The sequence below is a fragment of the Vanderwaltozyma polyspora genome, genomic scaffold (genome assembly GCF_000150035.1).
Source record: "Vanderwaltozyma polyspora DSM 70294 KpolScaffold1066 genomic scaffold, whole genome shotgun sequence".
NCBI lineage: Eukaryota > Fungi > Ascomycota > Saccharomycetes > Saccharomycetales > Saccharomycetaceae > Vanderwaltozyma > Vanderwaltozyma polyspora.
The window spans coordinates 45,835-71,483 of NW_001834648.1; the positions used below are offsets into that span (position 1 = coordinate 45,835).

The following is a 25,649-nucleotide window of genomic DNA, read 5'->3' on the forward strand; positions in this document are numbered from 1 at the left end:
CCTTGAGGATTGAAAAAAAAAACAAGCTCGCACTCAGGATCGAACTAAGGACCAACAGATTTGCAATCTGCTGCGCTACCACTGCGCCATACGAGCTTGGTTATATGATGTTTTTTCGACTATTTTGTGAAGACAACCTAATAGTTTGTTAGGATTTGTAGGGTATTGTTTATGATCAGGGTTAATAGGGTTGACAAGATGAAACATTTAGGTTTCATAATTTTGGTCGGTTGCAACTCACTCAAGACAATGGTTAAAATTATATAAAGAGCAAAGATTAGCTAATTGTATGGTTGATCGAGGTTCCATTTAGAAAGGAACAATTAAGTTAATTAATAAATAATCAAGTCTTTAGTTTCGTATTTACTAACAGTTCTCATAATAACTAATAAGCACATATATACAATACTTAGTAGCGCAAAGGTCACAAGCTATTACAAAGGTTAATTCGTAGTGGATTTATTATTATATTCAAAAGTTAACCAAGGTATTATCATGTTATTCGACACCGAGGAAGAAGTCTTAAACGAGGTGCCAGAGGACATTTTAGTAGCTTTAAGGAGATCTAATATTCCGGTATCCAGATTGTATTACAGTGGGGAGAATGATCTATCGACGTTGATACTGTTTGGCAACACCATGCGTGTACATTTCTTAACAAGGAAGCTAATCACCGACGAGGATAAGATTTTACACACTGGAAGTCATCTGATAGGTGATGCAAGAATATGGTACCTGAACTATTTTCCGAAAATTTATGAAATGACATTCGAACAGTTTGAGAGCCAACTGAGAAAACAATTCTGTGGTAATGATCTCACGGTCACATTAGACATCTATAAGAAGCTAGTGGACCTGAAGGAGGAAAAACTAGGTTCGGAAGAATATGCTGCAATGTTTGCAAAGTACTCAAAGGTGTTAGACCCAAACTCACAACGTTGTTTGCTGACACTAGCAATCTTTATGAACGGTTTGTCACATATCTCTAAGTCAGTTCTGTACAGACATAAGATCGAAACGCTAGCAGAAGCAATTAGCATGATTGAACATTCAGAGATGGTGTTACCACCTACAAAAACAAGTTTGAAGTCAACCAACGGTTCCAAGAAAACAGGACAACAGAAGAATGGAGGCCACAAGAATGCGAAGAGTCATCGTAGTAAGTGGAATGGAGTTCTAAGATGTTACAACTGTGGGAGAGAAGGGCATTATGCCAAAGAGTGCAAGCTTAAAGCTACTGAGGCCAAGGCCAAGGTCAATGCGAGTTCTCGCCATCAGTGAAGTATATAGTCAGGATAGTGGTCTAGGAGGGAACCCAGAGTCTCGTGACACGGTAGGAGGTGAAGTCAATAAGAGAAGGACAGGAGGTCCACAGGGTTCAGACCAAAGGGGGCACGAAGAGTTTGCATCACAGACGTTGTCTGAACGTGAGCAGAGAAGGAATATTCCGAGTAAGGAATCATGTGAGTTGCTTTGTCCGATTGTTGTGGAGGTTACATCACCAGAAGTTGGCGATGTAGCCAAGGTGCAGTTGAACATAAAGGGCGATAAGGTAGAGACCTTATTTGACAGTGTGTCACCTACGTCATTTAGTGACACGGAGCTTGCAGATAGGCTAGGCCTGGCAAGGTGTAGGGCGCCAGTTCTTAAGTTTAGGGGAGTAATCTCTGGAGACACTGCGAGGTCGCAGGAGGCGACTGAGATCGATATTGAGATCGATGGCAACAATCATAGAATTCCTGTATATGTGACGAGTGCTCTAGATAAGGAGTTGATTCTAGGATTTCCTATTTTGAGGAAAATTTCCACAGTTCTTGAATCTTACGAGTGAACATAAACGAGTCGAATCGATTTACAGCATTGTCGCTGAACATGAGGATATTGACGAAGACGAGGAGATTTATGTTATTTGGACAATGGCACCAACGAATGGGGGAAATAGTTTTGAAGATGTACCAGAGTGGTTAAGTATGAAGTATAACGATACCGTTTCAGAAACATTATCACGTCGGAATGGCAAGAAACAGGTGTGAACATGAAATCGAGTTGAGTCCTGGACAGAGAATGCCACACTCGCAACCGTACAGAATAACTCCAAAAATGGAACGAGAAGTAAATGCAATTATCGATGATTTGATACAGAAGGAGTTTATTGAACTTTAGAAATCTCCATTTAGTTTACATATCCTTATGGTTAAGAAAAAGGACGGTACTCATCGATTATATGTGGATTACAGGAAGTTGGATAAGGTTACCGTTAAGGATCATTTTCCATTCCCGAGGATCGAGCAATATTTAGCAAAGATTGGCAACTCAAAGGTTTTCACAACTTTATACCTTCATAGTGGGTATCATCAAATACCAATAAAACAAAAGGATCAGTATAAAACAGCTTTCGTAACTCCAAGTGGGAAATACGAATACAAGGTTATGCAATTTGGATTCGTTAACGCACCTAGCACATTCTCAAGTTATATGGCTGACTTGTTTAGAGATCTGAGTTAGGTGAACGATTACCTAGAAGATATCCTGATCCATTCTACAACTTTAACAGAACATTGGAATCATTTGGATAGGGTATTAAAAAGGTTAAATGAGGAAGGACTAATTTCGAAGAAGAAGAAATGTCATTTTGCCGCTTAAGAAGTTGAATATATTGTATATTACATAAGTGAAAATTAGATTAGGTCATTACAAGGAAAATGCGAGTTGATCAATAAATTTCCGACACTTACAAATGTCAAGGAGGCTCAAAGATTCTTAGGAATGATCAATCATTATCGGAGATTCATTAAGGATTGTTCGAGTATAGCTAAGCATATGCAAGAGATTATAACAAAGACTTCCCCATGGGAGCAGGAGCAGGAGGAAGCGTTCCAGGAGTTGAAACGATCAGTGACATCGAAACCAGTACTCGTCGCTTTCAAAGAGGAAAACAGGTATCGGTTGACAACAGATGCATCGAATAACGGTGTAAGAGCAGTTTTGGAAGAGATTGATGAGAAGAATAAGGAAATTGGAGCAGTGGGTTATTATTCTCAGGCACTTGAAGGAGTTCAAAGGAATTGTCGTGCAGGCGAATTAGAATTACTAGGAATAACCGAAGCACTAGATCATTTTAAGTGCCAATTAAATGGACATCATCTTATATTGAGGACGGATCATATCAGCCTTTTTATCTCTGGACAGAGATACAGAATCTGAACCCAGAATACATAGATGGCCTGATGTATTGGTCGATTTTGACCTCGAGCTACAATACTAACCAGGACCTCAGAACGTAGTAGCTGATTCACTCTCTCGTATGGCTTGTGAGCCTATAGAGAGCACACAGACATTAGTAAAAACGATATCTATGATCGAGGAGGTTGGGCAAGTTGATCTGAAGAGCTGATATTGGGACTGGCAGGAAGATCATCTAAGCTCAGATGCCCTTGCACATCTGGGTATTTATGATAATACTAAGATAGCAAAAGTAGACTAGGCTGTGCTCAAAAAATTTGAGAAGAAGTTAAAACTTTTGATGACCAGCAGATCGAGGTTTCGATTAGAAGAGAATGTGTTGTATTATAGGGATAAGATCGTTGTTCGAATGCGGAAAAGGAGGGCATTTTGGCGTGCTAGTGCTAGCGACATATCAACAGATAGACGGAATGTCTCTTCAGGCGGAAGAGAGTGAAGGTATTTTAATATTTAGTGAGGACACTCTAATAGTTTGTTAGTTGGTTACAACCGACTCAAGGAGATGTCTCGTATTACATAAAGAGCATATAGTAGATTTCTGTATAATAGTTCAAAGTTCCAATTAGAGAGGAACAATTAAGCTTATTAACAATATAATAATCTTCAGTATTGCATTTATCAAGAACTATTGTTCATCATAACTAGAAAGTACATTTATACTATAATGTTTTTGAGCTCTAGCTCCTATTTAAATTTTTACAATTGCAACTATAAAAAAAATTAGTAAAATTCTTGGAGGTCGTTGTGACTTTACTTGTGACCTTAACCTAGATACTCTAGGATAAATGTTTTGTCACTATTACTTGTTTTTCGTACAATGTGTATGTTTCTATTTCTTCTGTATCTGAGAGGAACTAATTTTCAGTTACAATATATATAAGACTATTTATGTTATATACACTACTCTGTTACAAGAGGGAGAGTGAGTTACAACCCGTCTATCCTCTGTAATGGGACAATGTGTCTATTTAACGTATATCTGCCAATTACAATGCTTATAAGCTCTATATATTCTGACTTTTACCTGTTTCGGTTATATTTGTTGCACTAGTTATATTATTATTGAATTCAAAGCTTTTGATAGGATTTTTAACCAGTATATATATTTATTTATAGTTATAACTTGATTTAAATTGATTTCATCTTAATCTATTAATATTGGTTTATAAAAATTCTTTTTAAGGAACTAATTTTTAATTTAAAAAGTTTTTTGCCTCAGAAGTAACCACAACAAAAAAAAAAAACTTTAATAGAGAAATATTTATATATCACATTACTGTAAATATTTTCTTTTTAAATACGCTTTAAAATTTTATAGATATAACCAAACAATTGATATAAATGAGAGTGTTCTAAGTTTAATAATTAAATGTTACTTGCCAGTTATTTTTGTGTTCAGATGTAAAAGTAATATCTGATTGATTCATTTTGGTGATTGATACAAGATGTTTTTAATATAATATTTATATTTATTTCTCCGTAGTGTCTTATAAATGTAACTAAATAAATATATATTGATATTTTAGATGAACAATATTTTAGATGTACCAAAATGTCATGCCTTTTTATATGTTTAGATCCAATCTCATAATCTTATATTATTAATTTATCATAATAAATAATGACGCCTTTGCACTTCACTTCTTATGATACGATTTAGAAATTACTTAGAAGGTCGACTATGACACTGGCGATCGATCAATTGAAATTTATAATAACCTTTACTGTCATAACCTTTACTGCCATAACCTTTACATTATATCATTGGTCACGTGATATGAATAACCTTGAAACCTATTAGTGTAAACCATACATTTTAGGTTTCAACATTTTGAAGCTGGAGCAGTCACGATTTATTCATAAGAGGAACTGAAAGTTAAATCAAAAATTTATTAGCATTTATTGTATTAACTATAGTATTGATTTGAGATCAGATTTAGTCAAGTTGATGATTTTATACAAGATTATTTTGAAGTAATTGCTGACATTGGTCATGTGAGTTTTTTATATTAAAGGCATATTATCATGTGTTTTCGAGTATTTGTTCGAATTTAATGAATAGTCATGGCATAAAAGGGCAATATGTTGTTACCTTATCCTAGAGTATCCAGGATAAAGCCTAGGTCACTATCGATTGTATTTTATACAAGGTGTATGTATTAATTCCTGTTATAACCCTAACTATAGAGAATACTTCTATAGGTTCACAGAATATTGTTGTCACGTGATGCATTATTTGTTACCCTAACAATATTCAACCGAAGATTACTAATATGCCGATAATGTCGGGAAATGGTCTGTTAATTGCTTTGATCGATCGCCGATGGCGATGTCGAGTATCAAAGTAATTTCTTCTGTATATAAAAGGAATAAATTTTCAGTTACAATATATAAAAGTATTTATGTTTTATAGACTATTTTGAAACAGGAGGGGTGTGTGTGAGTTACTACTCACAGATCTGGGTAATAGGTCACTGTGCCTATTTAACGTATATCCACTAATATCAAAGCTTAAAAGCTCTATAATATCTGACAATATCATATGCTATTGGAATTATGTCAGGAGATATGTCTTCATCATATGTACCGGAAGATATTGGTTGATTGAATCCTGAATGATAAAAGGAAAGAGGGTTATCCGAGTCTTCATTAGAATCTGAATCAGTATCTGTAGTAATGTCAGAGGTCGCAATATGTGAATTATTCGAAGGTGTATCAGAAGTCAAGGATAATTTGTCAACAGAATCCGGATTTGTAACAGTACCAGATGATGAACCTTGTATTTGTATGCTATAAGATAGGGAAGAATTGATGTCGCTATCGAAAAATGGGTTGTCTGAGATGTCACGTTCTGAAGTCGGTGCCGAGGTTGATTCATCGGAATATGAATCGTTTATATCATCAGTAAGGGCAGGAGCAAATTTATCTTCTATGAATTTGTCCTATGGACGAGTGATGGACTGTAATAATGGGTCGAACATAGTAGAGTCATAGTCATGATCAGCATATATATGAGTATCAGACCTAATCACCACATAGTTAGAAGTATCGAGTACCTTATGAAGACGAGGGGTATAGATTAGATAACCATGGGATTCCTTCGAAGGAGTTAGAGCATATCCATGATCACCACGAACGTGTAACTTATTAATAGGATTGGTACCATGAGTAATGACGGTTTATCCAAATGGAAGAATGGTACTTGCGTCGAGGCCAGCAAGACCAGCACGAGCACGAGCAGAGGTTTTATATTTCGTATTCAATAGTGCATTTTGGATTAAGTTAGCAAATTCAACGGAATAGAACCATAGGTGAGAAGAGAGACCACTACTTTCTAATAGAGTGCGACAATCATCTAGAAAAGGTCGGTTTAGTCTTTCTGCAACGCCATGAGCACGAGAATCGCCAACAGAGGTATAGCATGATTGAATACCATTTTCACGGAAGAAATGACGTATTTCAGCATTTGAGAATTCTGAACCGCGATCCATTTGGAATCCAAGTACTTTAGTGTCAAACTGTGTGCTGATGAAAGCCACAATGTTACGGAAAACAGTAGTAACGATGGCTGCATCTTTAGAACGTAATGGAAAATCCCATCTAAACTTTGATCGTTCATCGGTAAACGAGATGAAATAAGTAGGTGAAGATGTTGGCATATTGGGTACTGGAGCAAAGAGATCAGTGTGGAGAAATTCGAATGTGTTGTATTCACGTTGATATTTAACACATGATCCAACATAGTGTTTGTGTTGTGTACTTTTACCTTTGAGACAATCAGGAAATTGAAAAGTTTCAAAACCTGACCAGTCAATGTTGTCATAAGATATGTTCTTGATAAGTCCTTTACGGATAGAATCCTTAATGATTTTGATATTAACATGACCAAATAGTCGATGAATGAATTCAAAGGAAAAACGAGGTAGAATGTTGTTGATTTGATGATGCCTACTGCGAGCAGGTAACATCAATTACTTCGTGGAGAGCCAATAAAAGGGTCCATGTTTAACAATAGTAGCTATGACATTATTATTCTTGTCACGAAGCGAACGTGTGGATCAGTCAGCATAGATGCCAGCATTGTCAAGTTCATCGAGACTAATAAGATCATAATAAATGTTAGGAGAAGCAGCAGCCGATATCTTCACTTGGGGACCATTATCGAAATGGAATTTTAGAATTCCCGTGGAAGATATAGGTATTGAATTATCCTGCGCATCTTGCACTCTTATATGGATAGGTTGTTGTGGAAAATGAAGCAAGGATGAGTGTCGAATTATGGATGTTGAAGCTCCAGAATCTAATCATAGGTAACCAGGGAGATCAAAATTGTCATCGACCTGATTAGGCGAGCCTAAGGGTGTTGTCATCTGCATCCAGCTCTACTAGACCTGGTGTGATGTTGTTAGCTTTATGTGAAGTTTGCTTAGTGGACTTCTTGGATGCTGACTTAGCATTAGTCACTTTAGCAATTGAATTGTTTTTCACATTAGTAGCTACAGGTTTGACCGCAGTATTCGGTGTAGGTTTGTTCCTTGGATCAGAAGATTTATTCCGTTTTTTTCTATGTCGTATTGGATCTGAATATCACGTAGAAGTAATTCCAACGTAATTTTGATACCGTCCAGGGAATATCTAGCGTTCAGCGTCTGATATGTTCCTCTCAAACCTTTCATAATGAACTTGCATACTAGTGATTCGGAAATGTCAGTTTTAGAAGTTTTACAATTCTCGAAAAGAGAACGGATCTTGGCCGCGAAGATAAAGGCAGCATTAGAGCCATCGAATGTAATGTTATGTAATTCGTTGAGTAATTCTTCTTCAGGGTCATTATTTGCAACAGCTCCAACGGCATGCAGAATTAGAGTAAGGAGGTTGGTTCTCTTAGAGATTGAGCTCTTCATCCAGTCAGGATACGAATTTTCTGGCACATACATATTAATTGTGTTTAAGATAAAGGCTTTATCAACATTGTTTGGGGTACGTTTAGCAGATCCGTATTTGTCTGGGACTAAGTCTTCTAACTTGTTTTGCTTTAGGAATTTAACAAAGTCAGTAATCCATCTGTCAAAATTATGAGCCGACGTAGCTCTGGTTAGCATAATCATGTCCTTTGGTTTTGAAATTACTGGAGCATATTGGGTTGGAGAGTTTGAATCCGTAGCAGAGGTGCTTGGAGGTGCTTGAGTTGAAGTAATTGGAGGATTGTGATGGTAATAGTCACTAGGAATCGAAGGTGGGATAGGAAATTGCAATCCGGCATGTATACCTGCGTTATTTGGGGCAAAGTAATTAGGGTAGATTGGTGGTGTAAAATGGTTACCATATGGAGACCAACCATTTGGGTATGGGTGGGAAATCAACGCATATGACGAATAATAAGGAGTATTGCTCGAACCGTATACAGGAGAACTGTTGATTCCTTTAAAAGAATTGTTCAAATATTTATCTTATGGAAGCTTCGTAGAGGTATCATCTGAATTATTGTTGTGTAGTGAAGTGTCTAACGAATCGTCCGCTTTGTTACTCTCAAAGGGAATCTTATTATCGTATGGGTCTTTCAATAGTTGTACCAATTTCATTCATTCATTATGGTCCTTACCAAACATAATTATATTATCAACAAATAAGCATACCATTAAATCATCTTTCTTAAAGGCACATGACCACCCTCTTATACTAGACATACCACATGTTTCAGTTATATAATTTTTGATGTTTTCATACCAGTTAGCACCACTCTGTTTTAAACCATAGAGTGATTTCTGTAGTTTGAAAACTTTGTTCTTATGTCCCAAGTGAGGAGGTGTCCTAATGTAAAGTTCTTCTTTCAGATCAGCATAAAGATAAGCGGATGATATATCTAGTTGAACAATGAACATATCGTTGTCTAGTGCAATAGCCATACATGTCATTAGAGCTTCATGGTGTATTGTGTTAGCGGCTAGACTATCATAGTAAGTACCAGGTTTTTGTTGGTCACCTTGAGCAACAAATCTGCATTTATGTGTACCGTCTCTTTTTGTTATAAATATAAACATTGAATTGATAACTGTCTTTGGATTGACTTCTTGGATGTCATATAGATTATGGTTGTCCCATGTTTCGTGTTTCATCAACTGATTAACTTCCTTCATATATGCTTTTTTGTATGAGTCTTTATCTATTGGATTCTGATTTAAAGTAATTGCTTCTCTATAAGATAGTGAATTATTCCCAACTGATGGAGGATTGTTTATGGCATGTTTAACAGAGTTAATAAGGTGAATTCTTCTTTTCTGACGTGGTGGGAAGTTTATACTTGAAAGATCGTTCTTTCTCCAGTATGGTTGTTTTTTCATGTCGTTGTTTTCATTGATTTCTCTAATTCGTTTCTTGGAACTGTCTTGTTCCTTACCTATACCACCCAAATCGGTGGAAACAGATGGTTGAGTTATACCACCCGAATTGGAATTCTGAGCTAAAAGAGAGGGAGATACTGGATTGGCCGATGATGTATTGAGATCAGCTATGGTACCACCAGAAGGGGAATTCTCAAGTGAAGGGGATATGGCAGGTGAAGTATCTGAAGATATAGTAGTATCATCTATGATACCACCCGAATGGGAGTTCTCAGGGGAAGAATTAATCAATTCATCTGGTAAAGCAGGAGTAGAACTGGATAAAGAAGGAATCTCTGGAGGCACGTCATCTTCAATAACAGAAGGTGTTGAACTGTCATCTGATATTGGGATTACGTCAGGAGGCAGTTCTTCATCAAACGTACTAGAAGAGATAGGTTTATTGAAATCTGAATAATAAAATGATAGTGGATTATCTGAGTAGATCATTGTTCTTTAATATGATTCGATCAATACATAGAATTTATCGGATCATGATATTGTTCTAGACTCTTATAGGTATGTAACCTTTATCTCTTAGCTTATGACTATAATAATTGGATTAATGTTATTAGCGCAATAATTATCATTTATCACGTGATATGAATAACCTTGAAACCTATTAATGTAAACCATACATTTTAGGTTACAACAACTAGACATACCACATGTCTCAGTTCTGAATTTTTTGATGTTTTCATACCAGTTACCACTACTCTGTTTCAAACCATATAGAGATTTCTGTACTTTGAAAACTTTATTCTTATGTCCTAAATGAGGAGGTGTCCTAATGTAAAGTTCTTCTTTCAGATTAGCATAAAGATAAGGGGATGATATATCTAATTGGACAATGAACAGTTTGTGTATTAATTGTCCAGTTTGGCAAGTTTCAATTATTATTTAGTCGTATAGTTATTTTTGTATACGTTAAAATAAAGGCGGTTTTGCGTTTATTCAGGAGAATCTTAATTTAGAGATCTGTATCATACAGTAAATATACTATTAATTAATTATATTATTGATTGATTATTTTGTGTACAAGTTAGCATACTAAATGATATACAATATTATACCATAACGTCTTCAAATAACCATGTTGATATTATCAAACAACATGATGCCATGACACATATTTCATCGGCAATCAAAGTTCGCACAAAATAACTTAGAAAAAAAATTTGCCTTGTAATTTTTGTATTGTTTTGTCCGGAATATATGTATTAGAAATAATGTTCAATAGACCAACGACGTATTGTAACTATATAACTATTATCTATATTAATCTTATTATTAAGTTTATATAATAATACTTAGTTGTTTATATTAAATAATGATATGATGATATGATGATGATGATTCTTTTGTTTTGGTAGCAAATAGTTATGGCAATGCGACAGTGTCGCTTTATATACTAATTGGGGTGTCATCTGTAAATAAAGAAATATGTTATACCCCAATATTTCGTATAGAATTATTCGTAAATCAATACAATTTTATCCTCTCTAATTCTGTATCCGTTAGAATCTGAAAGAGAACAAACAAAAACAGTTCCGGGCGGTTAGTGTAGTGGTTATCATCCCACCCTTCCAAGGTGGGGACACGGGTTCGATTCTCGTACCGCTCATATTTTTTTCTTTTAAGTTCTATTATTTGAGAACGGCTGAAAGAATAACAAAGTTAAACAGCACATAGTCGACAATGATGTCATTACCCAAATTATATTATTAAACTGAGATCTATTTAATTTTCTTTTTATCATTCTTTCCATTAATTATAAATCCAAGAAGTCTTATATATTTCTGTCTGGTTTACTCAATCAAATCATCTTGAAGCGAGTTAGCTAATTCTTGTTCTCCTTCTTTCAATGTTTCATGCATCTCATTATCGTTATCAATCAATTGATCATCATCAAGCATGTATGCAACTATTTTTCTTCCGTCAAAGAATCGATTATTCATCTTGGATATGCAATGATGAGCTTCTTCTTTTTTGGAAAACCTTATCTCTGCCTTCCCAAGCTCCTTCAATAACTTAAAATCTTCAATTGTGCCCATTTGTTGACAACCTTCGATTATATCATCTGTAATCTCATCTAATTCCTCATCGTTTTGTTCTCCATAAATGTCAACAATATTCGAAAGTACGGCAGTTTTTTTCCTGTTTTCAATTACTAACTTCTCAGAAACCCAATCGTCATCTGTATCACTTGTTTGTTCATTTACTTCTAATATCTGTTCAGATTTATTATGAACATCTTGTAATTTCTTCAATGGCTTTACATCATGTTCTTCCGACTTATCTTTGTTCATATTTTCATAATTCCTCTTTTTATTTTCAAAAGATGCCAATTCAACTTTAATTTGATTTCCATGAAACATACTATCATCCATCATTTCAATTGCCAGTGGTATACTTTCAGCTCTAGAATAAACTATTAAGGCATTACCTTCAAAATTTCCAGCCTTATCATAATAAATTTTACACAGCGTATTACCATCCTTATCCTTCCTTATTGTACCAAATTTCGATGCATTAATAGTTAATTCCTGCTTTAAATTATCAATATTCGGTAAGTTAGATAAAAAGACAGATGTGATATTATCTTTATTATGCTTTTCATTTGTAATTGATAGAATTCTTTTTCTCTTTTCTAACTCTTCTTGTTTAAGCCTCTTTAATTCCTCTTTCAATTCCAATTCTTCTTTATCCATTATGTAATATATACTATTGTCATCAATTTATAAAATGCGATCTCTACACTGCTGACATCATTTATTCTAAAACATATCTGCCTTTCATAATTAAACTTGTACCTTAATTACTTATTTATTCGATTTCACTAAAATTTTAAAAATTAAATTATATAGAAATTTCTTGATCTAAAATTTAAGGTACGTTAATTAAAAATTAAAATCTGATTCTATTTAGGATTAAATATTCTTTCTATTTTGAAATTTGATTATCACTTGTTCCAGTTATTTAAATTATATCAAGTTTATATAAACCAAGTTCATTTCATATTAATGTACATTCGAAAGCTAAATGTTCCGACTTACTGTTCACTAAAACGATAATTTTGGGATTATACATATATTTTCAATTTTTTCACACGACTTACATCAACCCATTTACCAAATCAGCACATAAGGTAGCATCTTCTGATTTACCTTGTGCCTTTAATGCGATACCTTTAGAACTCTTAATCATTCTGACGGTTAATGCAATCTTAACACCTGTTAAAGCACTCTTACCAAATAATTTCAAAACATGACTATTTGAATCATTTGGTGCAAACTGAGTATTTTCTAATGGTAGACAACTTGTATTGGTGACCAATTTATCAATAACTTCTTGTAATGATATGTTTTCATGGATATTATATACTGCAACTTCTTCATTTGGTAATTCATCAAATGTGGTGGTAAAATCACCTATGAAGGAGCTCTTGATGTAATCACCAGCGTTTAAGAAGATAGAATCAATTTCATATTCGTCTTGGAAACCTTCGTCACCATCAAATGGTTCGTTAGTATCTGGGTTCAATTCTTTAGTTGTGAATGTCAAGTTACACAAGAAACCTTCCATTACAATATCTTCGGATTTTCTGAAGGCGATGTATGAAGCAGCTTCAGTTGATGGCGCAAGTCTATCAATTGGAATAGTAAATAATTCTTCTAATTGGGAATTTTCCGGATCTTCTGGTGTGCAAGCAACAGAAACATTATCCAAAATAACATCAGTTAAAGTGTTAGTAATACTGAATTGAAATACTACATGCTCTTTGAATAAGTGTTTAACACCACGGACAACAAATTCAGCTTCTGGTTCAGTTAAAGCAACAGAATTGGAGCTGTTAACCAAAGTTCCAAATTCTTTAAATTGCTCAATTGATAACAATTCGTCTGCGTATTTGGTTGCCAATAAATCTTCCTTATGTTGATCAACACTTGGGCCCTTGTAGGTTGCCTTATCAGCTCTTTCATCTGGAGTGCTACCAGATTCCAAAGAGCCTGAAGAACCAGCACCAGATTCAAGGGAACCGCTTTGTAATTGTTCCTGCTTTCTCTTCAAGTCCATAGCCTTGGCTTCATCATCAGTAATTCTACGAACTGTACTGCCTTCAAATGGAGCTTTAAAAGCATCTGAATCGGACATATATGAGACCAATTTTGATTCCAAAGATTGATAGTCGTAAGAATATTTGGCTTGAATCAAATCCTTTGCAGAATCACCTGTAGATTCAGAAGATTCAATAAATTGTAAAGCAATAGAAGCTCTATCTCTAACTTCATCATCCTTGTCGTTAGCAATTCTTTTCAATAGACTGACAATCGAATCTTTTAAAGTTGGGTCGTTCTTTGCTAAGGCAAATTTGGATAGAGAAACTACAGCTGCAGATCTAATAATAGAATTTTCCAATACAACTCTGTTGTAGATATGTCTAACGTACAAAGAAGGGTTAGAAGTGTATGGACCTTCTTTACCTAACAAATGTAAAATTCTGACCAAGATTTCGTTAAACTCACAATCTTCAATGAAATCACATAAGTTTTCTAAAGCTAATTCTTTAGATTGTGGGACAAACGAAACAATATCTATTAAAGCTTCGACAATACTATTTTTAAATTTGAAACCACCTTCACCATTCTTCAATACATCAATTAAGAAGTTCAAAATGGATTTCCACTCTTGAGGGAAGTTTAATGATAAAGTTCTAACTGCATCAATGATAATAATTTTGAAATCATCAGATACTTCGTGAATGAACTTGGTGATAGTAGAAATCAATGAAGAAATGTTCTTAGCGGTACCAGTTTTCAATAGGATAGTAATAGCATATGTGGAAACATTTCTATTTGAGTCGTTTATCAAAGATTCTAATTCTGGGTTACAGATGACTATTTTTTCTGGAGAAACCATAGAGATTCTGTTTAAAATTCTTAAAGCTGCAAATTTAGTTGTAACTCTTGGGACGGTCAACAAACCTTGTAAAGTTTGAATAGCAGCGGCGAATAATTCTGGAGAAACCAAACGAGGATTGGTAGTTGCAAAAGAGGTGATCAATTTACTTGTTTCCAATTGAACTGATTCGAATTTGTTTGACAACCAGTTGTATAATAATTGTTGGAATTGAGTGAATAATTGAGGGTCTCTTTGAACAATGTCATTAACCAATTTAACCAATTGAACTTTAGCCAGTTGATTTTTCAAGTTATTAGTTTCAGCGAATTGTCTGACTAATTTCATTAATGACATTTTGTCGTTCTTCTTTAACTGATACAACAAACCCAAAGCATGGTATTGTGTAATAAAAGTTGAATTTGGATAATAATCACCAGTGACATCATTTTGTGGGAATGGTTTCAAGTCTACTACTGCTTCTTGAGCTTCATTGGTGAATCTCTTAATAGTAGTTTCAGAAATTGGCAATAGATGATATGAAGCAGTCAATGAAGCGGAAGAAATAGTTGGATTTTTGCTGACGACTGCACTTTTCAATAATCTTTCAGCTGAGAAAGCAGTTGATTCATCCAAGACGACGGTCAAAGATCTAATAGCGTTTGGCTTGATTAAATCAGAACCATTTTGAACGTCTTTCATAATGGAAGAGGTAGCCATCAAGACATCTTCAGAGATACCACTCAATTCTTTAATAGCTAAATACACGGCTTGTCTCAAAGAATCATTCTGATGTTGGAATAATTTTGAAACAGAAAAGAATAAGGCAGTAGCTTCGCTTTCTGGGAAAGTTTCACCTTGTGCCATTAGTCTTAACAAACGAGAAATTAACAAACGACATCTTTTTGAATTAACAGGAGATTCATTAAATTCGTTCATACAATCTTGATAGATTGTCATCTTATCAGGCAAATCGCCTGAATCAGAATTTTCAAATTTTTTGTAAGTATGAGTAGACATTATTAATACTACTACTAAAGTTGTTGTTGTTGTTGTTCAATCAATTAATTAATTAATCAAAACCTTAACTCTTTTAAGATCTGAAAAAGGGAACTCTAACTTAATAAAAAAAAACCCAGAGTACACACAACAAAGAATGGAGGAGCAAAACAGAATATGAGTATATTTAATTGAATAACACAATAATTCAATTACTCAATGCCACTTCCAAACAGAATAAATCTATCACAGTATAAGTAGCTTTTCACTTTCTTTCCGAACCTTTTGTAACAGCAGCAGCACACCAAACTGATATAGCAAAGCAAAAACAAACAGATAAAGGTACCTTTAACGAGTTCCTACACAATAAAGACCTAATACCTTACAATTGCAGACTTTTGAGCCAATGAATATATATCCTATATCAAAACCTTTGTTCAACTTAATATAAGACAAACATCAATGATTGATATAGTTTATTTTATTTTAATTCGATTCGACTTAAACTCTTTACAATTTTCACCTACCTCCTAAAACCAAAAATGTTGTCAAGTTACGTGGTAGTTTTAAAAAGTGGGAAAAAACCGAAATTGGAAGGATTTATAGTGGCGTATATAGTGATATGTAATGTATTGTATTGGGTTAATGAGAGAAGGTTGGTTCATCAAGTTTGAACAAGACGTCACTGACTAAGAAGGAGATGAGATGAGATGAGAAGTGTCTAAATCTGTTGACTTAGGATCTTGTTTCTATTATAGTACACAATGTGAATGATACTAACATTATTAATGATAAAAAAAATATTAAAGAATGGAATGCTATGCAACGGGGAGAATGGGAAGGTGAAGGTGAAGGTAAAGGTAAAGGTGAAGAGACATATATAAAATACAACACAGAATAGAATGTACAGTATAGGGTGCTTTTTATGTGTGATTGAAGTGAAGTTATGATGAGGATATGAAAAAAATGCAGATTGACTTTGGTAAATGCTTTTACTCACATACGTGGAGGTTGTGGATATGACTGTGGTGCCTTTCCTTGTGGCAATGGTTGCATTTGTTGTTGTTGCTGCTGCTGCTGTTGTTGGGCAGTTGAAATTGGCATCTGTTGGTCTTCATTCAACGTTAATAACAATTGTGCCAGACATCTTTTGGATCCCACATCATCTTTCAATACTTCAGTAAAAGTATTGTCTCTCAATCTTTCGGGTAATACAATTTTTAATAGCCTTCTTGCCTCTAAGTTATCACTTAATCTCAAATAACATCTGATTATATGCTTTAATAGTCTTCCTGGAGGTGTTTGCGAAGTCAATTGATCAACCATATTCTTTAGTACATTAGTTACAGCATAGAATCTTTCTAAAGTTGCACAAATGTATTGCAACCCAACATCGTCTAATAAAATTTTTTGTAAAATGAAAATCGCCACAGTCTTGGATAGTTCAGATGAAGTCTCCATTATTCTTAAACATAATGGAATGATGTCGGTTCTTAGTAGGAAACTTATCACTTCATGAGAATCATTTTTAACTAATGCACCAATGACACCCAATGAAGTCAATCTCAAATATTCAAAAGTCCTTTGTCTAGAGGTAGTATTCAAAAATGGGAATAAAAATAATGGGATATGTGCTTGCAAAAATAAATGCTTTGTCTCTGGATGCGAAGCAACACATTGTAGCAAGACTAACGCGTTACATACTCTATTAGATAATTGGTTCGATAGTAAATTAGGTTGTAACATTGGATAAACTGATATAATTTCGTTCAATAGAGAGGTCATCACACCAAATGAGGACCAAATAACCATCGCCAAATCATCAAATTGTTCTCTTTTCCTTCCCAATTCCAGCATTGCCTGTTCTTTTTGAGGGCCATAAGTCAATTGACATATCCAATGGTACACATTAGGATCATCTAGAGCATGAGTCTCACCATTCCCACTTGGGTTGCCACCAACAGAATTAGGAGCGATACCAACACCAGGGGCTGCACCAACAGCACCGACTCCAGGCACAACACCTACACCACTACCACCAGCAGCACTAGTTCCGGTAACAGCAGCTCCACCACTAACAGTGCCGCTATTTCCTACATTGCCATGAACCACATCTAGTCCAGCACCACCTCCCATAGCAGGTCCACCAACTGAATTTACAACATTACCAGCAGGCATAAACATAGTCGATTGCATACTGATCACAAAGGTCTTCTATTAATCTAATCTTAAACAATATTTCCAAATATTCCTTTAATATAAAAGATAACGAATGCAAATTTGAAACACTTAATTGGGAAAAATTTAAAAACTATCAAAAACCTGAATATCAATGATTCTAACTATAGTAATTGTCCAATAGTTTCAAGTATAAGTTGCCCGATCTGTTATAGCCTTTATAACTTGTTCTGTTTATGATTCCATTAACTTTATTTCTATTCGTTATATGGTTAAGTTTCGTTATTAAACTAATTTTTAATCCTTCTGTTACTTAATTTTCAACAATTAGCCATATTGAAAAAATATTGATCATTGTTAACGGAAATCTTACTCAGTCATGTGATAGACTATACACGTGATAATAAGTTCAAAGTGGGGTAACACACATATATATATCAAGACTACAATGTCGATGTCATATTTATTATGATTACACAAGCACCTTACCAAATCTAAAAGCCATTTCCAATCTCACTATCATATTACTAATCTCAGATCAAAATATTTGGTTTAGGAATTCTTATTGTACACTTATGCATTCGAATCACTGAATACCAATATATATATATACTTGCTCCTATAAAACATTATATACAAACGCTATGCGGCAACAGTTGATTCATTTTCAAAACTGGTTTTGATAGCACTTATAATAGCACTATGAACTACTTTTGTGTTGCCACCTTTAGAAATGGCATATTCTATATCACTTAGTTTAGTCAACATTTCTATTCTAGTTTCTTCATTTTGTAACTCGTACTCTTCTAATAATAATACTATTTCTTCAATAATATCAACTGAGGCAACACCTTTCTCTTGACATATTTTGTTCATCGTGTAGTATGCAGATGTGAAATCTTCCTCTAGGATACTTTTCAATATCTTTTTCACATCTCCTGGTCTACACATACCACAACAATCATAGATCAATTCCTCCGTAATCTCTTCATTTTCTTCCACTGCTGCTTTACTAGCTTGAAGTACGTTTAGAACCCTTCTCATGTCACCTTTAGAAACCTTTAGCAGTGCCTTCTTTGCGGCATCATCGATCTTGATGTTTTCCTTAATAATTACATTGTTCATACGTTGCTCGATAGCAGCAGGGCCAATAGGTTGGAACCTAAATCTTGTACATCTACTCAACAAAGCCGGTGTTAATTTATAAGCATAATTAGCCAAAATACAGAACCTTGTATTCTTAGTATACTTTTCAATTATTCTTCTCAAAGAATTTTGAGCAGCATTAGTCATAGCATCAGCTTCATCTAATATAATCAACTTAAAACCTTTGCTAAATATCTGTCTTGTAGATGCAAAATCTTTAACTTGATTTCTCACTACATCAATACCTCTATCATCACTAGCATTTAATTCTAATACCATATTATGGTAGTTTTTACCATAGATTTCTTTAGCCAATGCAATAATTGTAGATGTCTTACCAGTACCAGGTGGCCCATAGAACAGTAAATGAGGCAATTTACCTTCTTCAACAAACTTACGAACTGTATTCACAATTTCATTTTGACCATAAACTTCATCTAATGAAGTTGGTCTATATTTTTCTACCCAAGGCAGGTTCTCTCTATTAGTTGCTCTACCCAAACTCATCGAAACCCCACGTTTCAAAAATATAATCTATAAAATCAACAACAATAACCAATTAGTATAAAATACTTCGATGATCCAATTCTAAACCGTTGATCTAGTGTTTATCACACAATTTAACAAAGCTTATATTGTCCTTTTTACGTGTATCTTGTTCGATTTATATGGCAACTATATCAAATATTGAAAAATTTAAAGGCTTTTAAAGAAGATATTGAAATTTATATTTGATTGTTTAAGAAGAAGAGTTTTTAAAGTGTTGATAACCTTTGGGCAAAACAAGGTAGTACATATTGCTGGTTTTCTGGAAGGGTTGATAATTGAATTAAAAATGTGCTAATATGATGTTTTTATTCTTACTGTTTTTCATAGTAAGTAATAAATTTGTATTAGCGAATTTTAATCTATTTGATTCAGGTTTAAAAAGTTTCCATTTGAAAAGTGATTCTGATGACTTTGATGCCAGTGATCTAACTAATTTAGATGCAGTGACTGGTAATATCAGTGCAGGTGTGGTTACTGAGTATGTGTTCGATTTAAAAGATGCTAATGCTAATGCTAATGTTACCTTCAGCACAGCCTATGAATTGCTTGTCTTTATGTCTGGTAATATTTGTTCTATGGATAATATTACTACTGATGGCTCACCAAGTTTAAGGATATATTATGGGTTTAATGAGTCGATTCTTTCTGATTTAACAACTGCCTCCTATGGGGATTACACAGAGGGTTATTTTTCATCATATGCGATTAGTCCTTTTGCTAATGATTCATCAATTTTGTATTCAAAATTATATATAGTGGCTAAATTGTTTGATTATGATACCCAAATGCCATTAGAAAGGACACCAGAGAATGAGAATCAGTTTTGGAATTATACGTTGAGCGTTTCTTTAAATCATCTTACATATCAATGGGATTCCAGATCATGGCTGCAAGTACTAGACACTGATTATAATTCTGCATTATTATCAATAGGTTCAAGTTCAGTGGCTAACTCAACCAAATCAACTGGTGTAAGTTCAGCATTGAAATACTACGATGTTTATATCTATGATACTAAGGAAGCGGATATAATTGATGAAATGTTTGGTATGTCTGTCTGCGCCATAAAAAATGGTCCTTATATTTTATCTTCAAGGGATTTTGCAACTTTAAATATAAATACAACTATGTTGAATAATGATACCCTTGCTGCTCAAAAGATATCACTAGGTACCTTTTATGGTAGTTCTACAGGCCAATTTTATATTACTGGATTGAATAGTTCAACAACATATTCCGCATATTTGGTAAAGAAAATTGTAGATACTAATGCCATTTTAGATATAGGAGGTGTTCTATTCCGAAGAATAGATTTTACAACAAAGCCAGATAATACATGCTCATTGATTTTTGGACTAAATTTCTGCTCTGGTGTTGCATATTCTGTTCCAACATCAAGTAAATTTCCAAGTGATAAAGATGCAATAGCAAAAATGTATGATTCGATAGCTGAATCCTTATATGCTAACTTCAGTAATGCTTTGCAGATAATTCCTTGTGATACCGAACTTGATGCTCGATATTCACCATTTAGAACATGCGATGATTGTGCCGCATCTTATATGAATTGGCTATGTGCTGTTTCAATTCCTAGATGCACAACAGATGAATCTCCTTTGTTTATTAGAAGACAAAAATCACAAAATAGAAACAGCTACATCAACAATGATATTGCTCCAATAAATGATTATTATGAAGTGTTACCGTGTATAGATATGTGCTATTCAATGGTTAGAGATTGCCCAAGTGATTTTGGTTTTGCCTGCCCATCTATTACATCAAATTATGACTTATTATCGTTAAGTTATAACTTCCTTTTGGAAAATTTTGATTTCCCAACTTGTAACTATATTGGTGATTATTCAAACTTAGTGCTGTTCAATTTATCAGCAATTTCAGATAATGCGGGACAAAAGAACTTTACTGACATATTGAATAACCTAGATAACAATAACAATTAAAGATAAAAATGTGCATAAATTCATGACATTATAGATTAATATTTGAGAAGGTCAAAGTATACATTTTTAATATGAGTTAATTAAGATAGAGGTGTATATAAATTTGTATTAAAGATAGTAATTTTATATCATATTATATCATATTATATTATATTAAACTAAATTAAATTATATTAGTAGTATTACAGTTAGTTCAAAGTAAATCTATGAGTTTAGTTATGCGGTTTAGGAATTTGGAAGTCAAGAGATAAAAAACCCGAATCTCTTGGATGTATTAGTTTAATGCATCTGTCTTTAAATAAATCCGAATTGTTGATATGATCTACATAATCATCAATTTTATAAAGAGGATTTGGATACACCCTTTTAGCAACCCATCTCCATAATGTCAAAGTTACTGTTTCTAAAAAAAAATCTATCAAATTATAAGCAGTAGTAACCGAATACAATTCTTTGCAATGTTTATTAATAGTCTCTACAATCTCTTCAAATTGTTCTTGTGTTAAATATATTGACAGTGGACTAACAGAAGAATATCCAAAATATTGATTATCATCATCATAGATTCCATGAGGAACAAACTCCATCCCATCATCGTCATTGACCATCGCTGCTGGTTCAGCTCCAGGCAATACATTACTAAACGAAGGATATTCAATGGTCGTCTCAAACCTTCTGGGTATCCTCACAATCCTTGTATTCTGACTCTCTGATGAACCTAATTCCGCATAAACATTAGGAAAATGAGTTATACAAATAGTTTCATCCTCAGAATGACCTTTGAATTCAACAAATTGACTGATATCAGAATAATAAACCTCAGAAAACTCATGATAGTTAAAGAATATAGGCTTGATCATCACAGACTCTGGTTCTCTATCCCCAGATAATTCATTTGTACCATCACTAATATTGTTATCATTCATCGATTCAATTGAATTGCCTATCAACTTAATAATCAACAAATTCGCCCCCCCCAACAAACTGATCTTAACCCTTTGACAGTAGCCTATTATAAGCTGAGATCCTATCAATATAACAGCGATTGCCTTATCTTCTTTACTATTCATTACTTGATATACTACTTTAAATGTCCTTATCTTCTTATATCTGAATTATTTATATCTGGAAAAAAAGTTTGATATTTATCGATTTGACATTATAACAGAAGAGAAAAGGATCAGAAGCAACAGTTGAAGTTGAAACAAACAGTTGGTTAGTTAAGGAATTGGGACCCAAGAATAGCTGTAATTGTGAATTGTATTTGGTTGATTTTATCCAGTTTTGGTTGTGAAGCAAATTAAATATAATATGACTACTACTGAAAGTGAATTTGTCAGTAAGTTTTTGACTTTAGCTACATTATCAGATCCTATATTATGGAGGGATTACCAGAAGCCATTGAAGGAGGTGAAGTCTTTGGGGGTTGCTCTGCCACCTTTAAAATACAAGTATGATCCTAAGAGAGTTAAGAAAAGTGATGGTTCTGCTTCTTCAATTAAATTAACATTGAAAAGTGTTAGAGCTCCTAAATTTAGTGTTGAACAAAAGTTCTCGACTAATGATACTGTATATCAAGTTAAGCAATTGTTAGTAGCTGAGGGACAGGTTGAACATGTTGAACAATTGAAATTATTATTGAAGGGAAAAGTTTTGCACGATAAGATGTTGTTGGCTGATTTCAATTTATCAGATGCTACATTGAATGTTATGGTTTCGAAGGCACCTGTGAAAGAGATAAATACCGAAGGTGCCAGTGAAATTGAGACCAATAGCACAAATATTGATTTGTCCAATCTAGAGGTTCCTTGGAATGAGATTGAATTATTATTAAAGACTAAATTTAATAATGACAAACATGCGTCTTTAACTTTGCAAAGATTGCAAAAAGGTTGGGAGTTGACTAAATAAATTAGAACATAATCTACATTTAGAATGGTTATACCCCCCTGTATACCACAGATACAAACATATTCATATACTAATTCATATCGTTTTTATTATTATATAAATAGTGAATGTTTAATAAATATATGTCTATCATCTAAATATTTATGGAACATATAAAAAATTAAAAAAAAATGATATGATGTTATGTAAATAATTAAAATGCCATTATGTTTGATAGTCCTTTTCCCTTTTCCTTCTCATCTGCTTGACCCTTTCTTTTATACTATTGTTCCAATGAACACTAGACAGGCCCTTTTTAAATCCATAAACTTCCGAGGATAATGTATCGTTCATGAGATCATTTGTCATATTAATCTCTTTCATTAGGGATTCTGCAGCAGAGGATGTATTATTGTTATTATTGTTACTATTGTTGTTATTATTACTCTCACGAGTGATATTATTATTGTTAATAATATTAATATTGTTATTCATACGATTTGTGGTTTTTTTTAGTGATTCTTGGTCTCCTATGAGATCTTTATAATTTTTATACTTTAGCCTTTGATTAGACACATATTTTCTACAACGATCTATCTCTTGTTGATCAAGTCTATTCAAAGCAATACGTTTTTTAAAGATAATCTTTTCGAAGATATCATTTGGATCTATGATTCTTTTTGGAAATGATTGAATGATTTGGAAGATTTCCATATCGTAGTCATCTTGCGACAACCTAGAATATCTAGATGTTCTATTGCTATTAGGTAAAGTGTATTGACCTAGGGTTTTATGAAGTGGTTTATCTTTGATAATATCTTGTTCACACAATTTAAATATCGCCAAAGATGCTTTAAACAGAAAGTGAGATTCCTCATAAAATAGACAATCCCAAATTCTTAAAGTTGTTTCTATTGGTATAATTCCAATGAAACAACTCATAAACCAACTTGCAGTGCAAAGGGTCAATGGAGGCAACTTAAACAGGAATTCGTTTTTTAATACTTCCGTAGAAATGTTCAAAGAGTCATGTTTATGTTGATTTTCTAACTTTTGTTTGGGGTAAATATATTCCCATATTTCTGGTAGGTACTCCTTTATGCATAACATAAGAACACCTTGGTCTATATTAACACCTTCCAAATTAACATTATGAACACCAGGTAAGTATCGAGAGGTGATGATAACTAGCATCCAAAATGCTCTCTCTTCATCCATAAACAATAACAATAAACCGGCCAAAAAGTTCATTGATTGGCAATAGCCAATTTTGGGATTGTATAAAGAGAAAGCCACTAAGACTCGACGCAAAGATTGGATCATAGGTGGTTCTTTATTTTGAAATTGTTCTTTTTGAAAATGGATGTTATCAGGAAAGGTTCTATTCAAATCACGTTCGATTACATCAAGATCAATTAATTTCTTTCTTTGTTGTTCATCATTTAAATCGCCCATCTTAACCAATAACTTTTCATAAACATCTTTATTTTTGTTTAATTTCTCCTGACCTCTGACAAAATACCACCAAGCATTTCCTCTCCATTCTGCTGGAATACCTTTTCTTACGTATCTTTTCAATTTTTCACTTCTTGGTGGAAACCTAGTAGGCATATCATTATCTACAGATAACCCACTTTTCTCTAGTAGCATAACCCATTTATGTTTTCTTCTTATACAGTATTGAGAGTATCCCTCCCACCATTTATTATAAACGCCTTCAGTAATAAAATTATTTTGTTTCCTAAAACCGTATCTATCAAAATGTTCTGCATTATCCATTACACTTACTAATTTTGAAGGAGATCCGCTGAAAGCCTGCTCAACTTCACTACTGTTTTCAATTTCTTCCTCTTTCCTTGTAAATATTTCACCCTCTTCACTATCATTACTATCTTTATTTTCATGAACAATTTCATCTCTATAAAGATCAATTAAACTATTGGTACCATCATGCTCAGAATTTAAGACTAAATTTTCTGTATCTCTATCACTTTCATAATTAGGTTGAGCTGCTATTGGACTTGCCAAAATAGGTTCACTCGAATTCAAATTTTTATAATTGCCTTCATGGAAATTAGGCACTGACGGTGATCTAACAGCTTTGAATCTATAATTTATAAACTTTTCCTTAGAAGCTAAAATATCAATCCCATCTCCAGTTGAAAACCTCAATGGATCACCCCCATTAGTAACCATACCTTCTCCCTAATATTAATTTTTTACCAAAAAAAATAAAAGAAAAATATAGATAGATGTATGCTTATACCAAAATGATAACTGGGATCAGTGACCTATTCTTAATAACCTAATCACCTATACGATGTCGAAAAAAATTTTTCTTCCTTAAAACTCTCGTTTCTCTTTCAAAAACCAACTAAATTTCTTTTAAAAAAAAATGAACCAC

General features: G+C 33.7%; 14 protein-coding genes, 2 non-coding genes, 1 pseudogene and 1 further gene across 16 annotated transcripts, besides 2 other annotated features; 6 read left to right on the top strand and 12 right to left on the bottom strand.

Moving 5' to 3' along the window:
• Positions 1-24: 24 nt before the first annotated feature.
• Kpol_1066trna2 lies at positions 25-96 on the bottom strand. Its single transcript has one exon. It is a non-coding gene; the product is annotated as a tRNA-Cys (tRNA).
• A 399-nt stretch (positions 97-495) lies between these two features.
• On the top strand, positions 496-1,281 carry Kpol_1066p27 (AGL178W family transposase; the record flags this gene model as incomplete). The annotated part of the gene is made up of 1 exon (XM_001644270.1): positions 496-1,281. One exon carries the CDS (start codon positions 496-498, stop codon positions 1,279-1,281), a length of 786 nt encoding a protein of 261 aa, XP_001644320.1.
• Kpol_1066p28 (Tkp3 protein) lies at positions 1,211-1,831 on the top strand (the record flags this gene model as incomplete). Its single annotated transcript, XM_001644271.1, has 1 exon — positions 1,211-1,831. One exon carries the CDS (start codon positions 1,211-1,213, stop codon positions 1,829-1,831), a length of 621 nt encoding a protein of 206 aa, XP_001644321.1.
• Positions 1,832-2,190: 359 nt separating this feature from the next.
• Positions 2,191-3,604, top strand: Kpol_1066p29pseudo (annotated as a pseudogene).
• Positions 3,605-6,422: 2,818 nt separating this feature from the next.
• On the bottom strand, positions 6,423-7,211 carry Kpol_1066p30 (integrase catalytic domain-containing protein; the record flags this gene model as incomplete). The annotated part of the gene is made up of 1 exon (XM_001644272.1): positions 6,423-7,211. The coding sequence occupies one exon, from the start codon at positions 7,209-7,211 to the stop codon at positions 6,423-6,425; it is 789 nt and encodes a 262-aa protein (XP_001644322.1).
• A 9-nt stretch (positions 7,212-7,220) lies between these two features.
• Positions 7,221-7,301: a sequence feature (similar to Tkp1 protein; correction of possible frameshift sequencing error).
• On the bottom strand, positions 7,221-7,547 carry Kpol_1066p31 (the record flags this gene model as incomplete).
• Positions 7,305-7,547: a sequence feature (similar to Tkp1 protein; correction of possible frameshift sequencing error).
• Positions 7,548-7,739: 192 nt separating this feature from the next.
• Kpol_1066p32 (gag protein) lies at positions 7,740-8,351 on the bottom strand (the record flags this gene model as incomplete). Its single annotated transcript, XM_001644273.1, has 1 exon — positions 7,740-8,351. One exon carries the CDS (start codon positions 8,349-8,351, stop codon positions 7,740-7,742), a length of 612 nt encoding a protein of 203 aa, XP_001644323.1.
• Positions 8,352-8,825: 474 nt separating this feature from the next.
• On the bottom strand, positions 8,826-10,073 carry Kpol_1066p33 (Tkp1 protein; the record flags this gene model as incomplete). Its single annotated transcript, XM_001644274.1, has 1 exon — positions 8,826-10,073. The coding sequence occupies one exon, from the start codon at positions 10,071-10,073 to the stop codon at positions 8,826-8,828; it is 1,248 nt and encodes a 415-aa protein (XP_001644324.1).
• An 87-nt stretch (positions 10,074-10,160) lies between these two features.
• On the bottom strand, positions 10,161-10,523 carry Kpol_1066p34 (Tkp1 protein; the record flags this gene model as incomplete). The annotated part of the gene is made up of 1 exon (XM_001644275.1): positions 10,161-10,523. A coding segment is annotated over one exon (363 nt), but the record flags the coding sequence as incomplete, so codon positions are not given.
• Positions 10,524-11,175: 652 nt separating this feature from the next.
• Positions 11,176-11,247, top strand: Kpol_1066trna3. Its single transcript has one exon. It is a non-coding gene; the product is annotated as a tRNA-Gly (tRNA).
• A 184-nt stretch (positions 11,248-11,431) lies between these two features.
• On the bottom strand, positions 11,432-12,334 carry CUS2 (U2 snRNP complex subunit CUS2; the record flags this gene model as incomplete). Its single annotated transcript, XM_001644276.1, has 1 exon — positions 11,432-12,334. One exon carries the CDS (start codon positions 12,332-12,334, stop codon positions 11,432-11,434), a length of 903 nt encoding a protein of 300 aa, XP_001644326.1.
• A 403-nt stretch (positions 12,335-12,737) lies between these two features.
• On the bottom strand, positions 12,738-15,542 carry SEC21 (coatomer subunit gamma; the record flags this gene model as incomplete). Its single annotated transcript, XM_001644277.1, has 1 exon — positions 12,738-15,542. The coding sequence occupies one exon, from the start codon at positions 15,540-15,542 to the stop codon at positions 12,738-12,740; it is 2,805 nt and encodes a 934-aa protein (XP_001644327.1).
• Positions 15,543-16,517: 975 nt separating this feature from the next.
• On the bottom strand, positions 16,518-17,717 carry CAF40 (CCR4-NOT core subunit CAF40; the record flags this gene model as incomplete). Its single annotated transcript, XM_001644278.1, has 1 exon — positions 16,518-17,717. One exon carries the CDS (start codon positions 17,715-17,717, stop codon positions 16,518-16,520), a length of 1,200 nt encoding a protein of 399 aa, XP_001644328.1.
• A 624-nt stretch (positions 17,718-18,341) lies between these two features.
• On the bottom strand, positions 18,342-19,352 carry RFC3 (replication factor C subunit 3; the record flags this gene model as incomplete). The annotated part of the gene is made up of 1 exon (XM_001644279.1): positions 18,342-19,352. The coding sequence occupies one exon, from the start codon at positions 19,350-19,352 to the stop codon at positions 18,342-18,344; it is 1,011 nt and encodes a 336-aa protein (XP_001644329.1).
• A 338-nt stretch (positions 19,353-19,690) lies between these two features.
• On the top strand, positions 19,691-21,355 carry MID1 (Mid1p; the record flags this gene model as incomplete). Its single annotated transcript, XM_001644280.1, has 1 exon — positions 19,691-21,355. One exon carries the CDS (start codon positions 19,691-19,693, stop codon positions 21,353-21,355), a length of 1,665 nt encoding a protein of 554 aa, XP_001644330.1.
• Positions 21,356-21,567: 212 nt separating this feature from the next.
• SHR5 (Shr5p) lies at positions 21,568-22,425 on the bottom strand (the record flags this gene model as incomplete). Its single annotated transcript, XM_001644281.1, has 1 exon — positions 21,568-22,425. One exon carries the CDS (start codon positions 22,423-22,425, stop codon positions 21,568-21,570), a length of 858 nt encoding a protein of 285 aa, XP_001644331.1.
• Positions 22,426-22,666: 241 nt separating this feature from the next.
• MDY2 (Mdy2p) lies at positions 22,667-23,266 on the top strand (the record flags this gene model as incomplete). Its single annotated transcript, XM_001644282.1, has 1 exon — positions 22,667-23,266. The coding sequence occupies one exon, from the start codon at positions 22,667-22,669 to the stop codon at positions 23,264-23,266; it is 600 nt and encodes a 199-aa protein (XP_001644332.1).
• Positions 23,267-23,470: 204 nt separating this feature from the next.
• Kpol_1066p42 (GTPase-activating protein) lies at positions 23,471-25,441 on the bottom strand (the record flags this gene model as incomplete). Its single annotated transcript, XM_001644283.1, has 1 exon — positions 23,471-25,441. One exon carries the CDS (start codon positions 25,439-25,441, stop codon positions 23,471-23,473), a length of 1,971 nt encoding a protein of 656 aa, XP_001644333.1.
• Between the last annotated feature and the right edge of the window lie 208 nt (positions 25,442-25,649).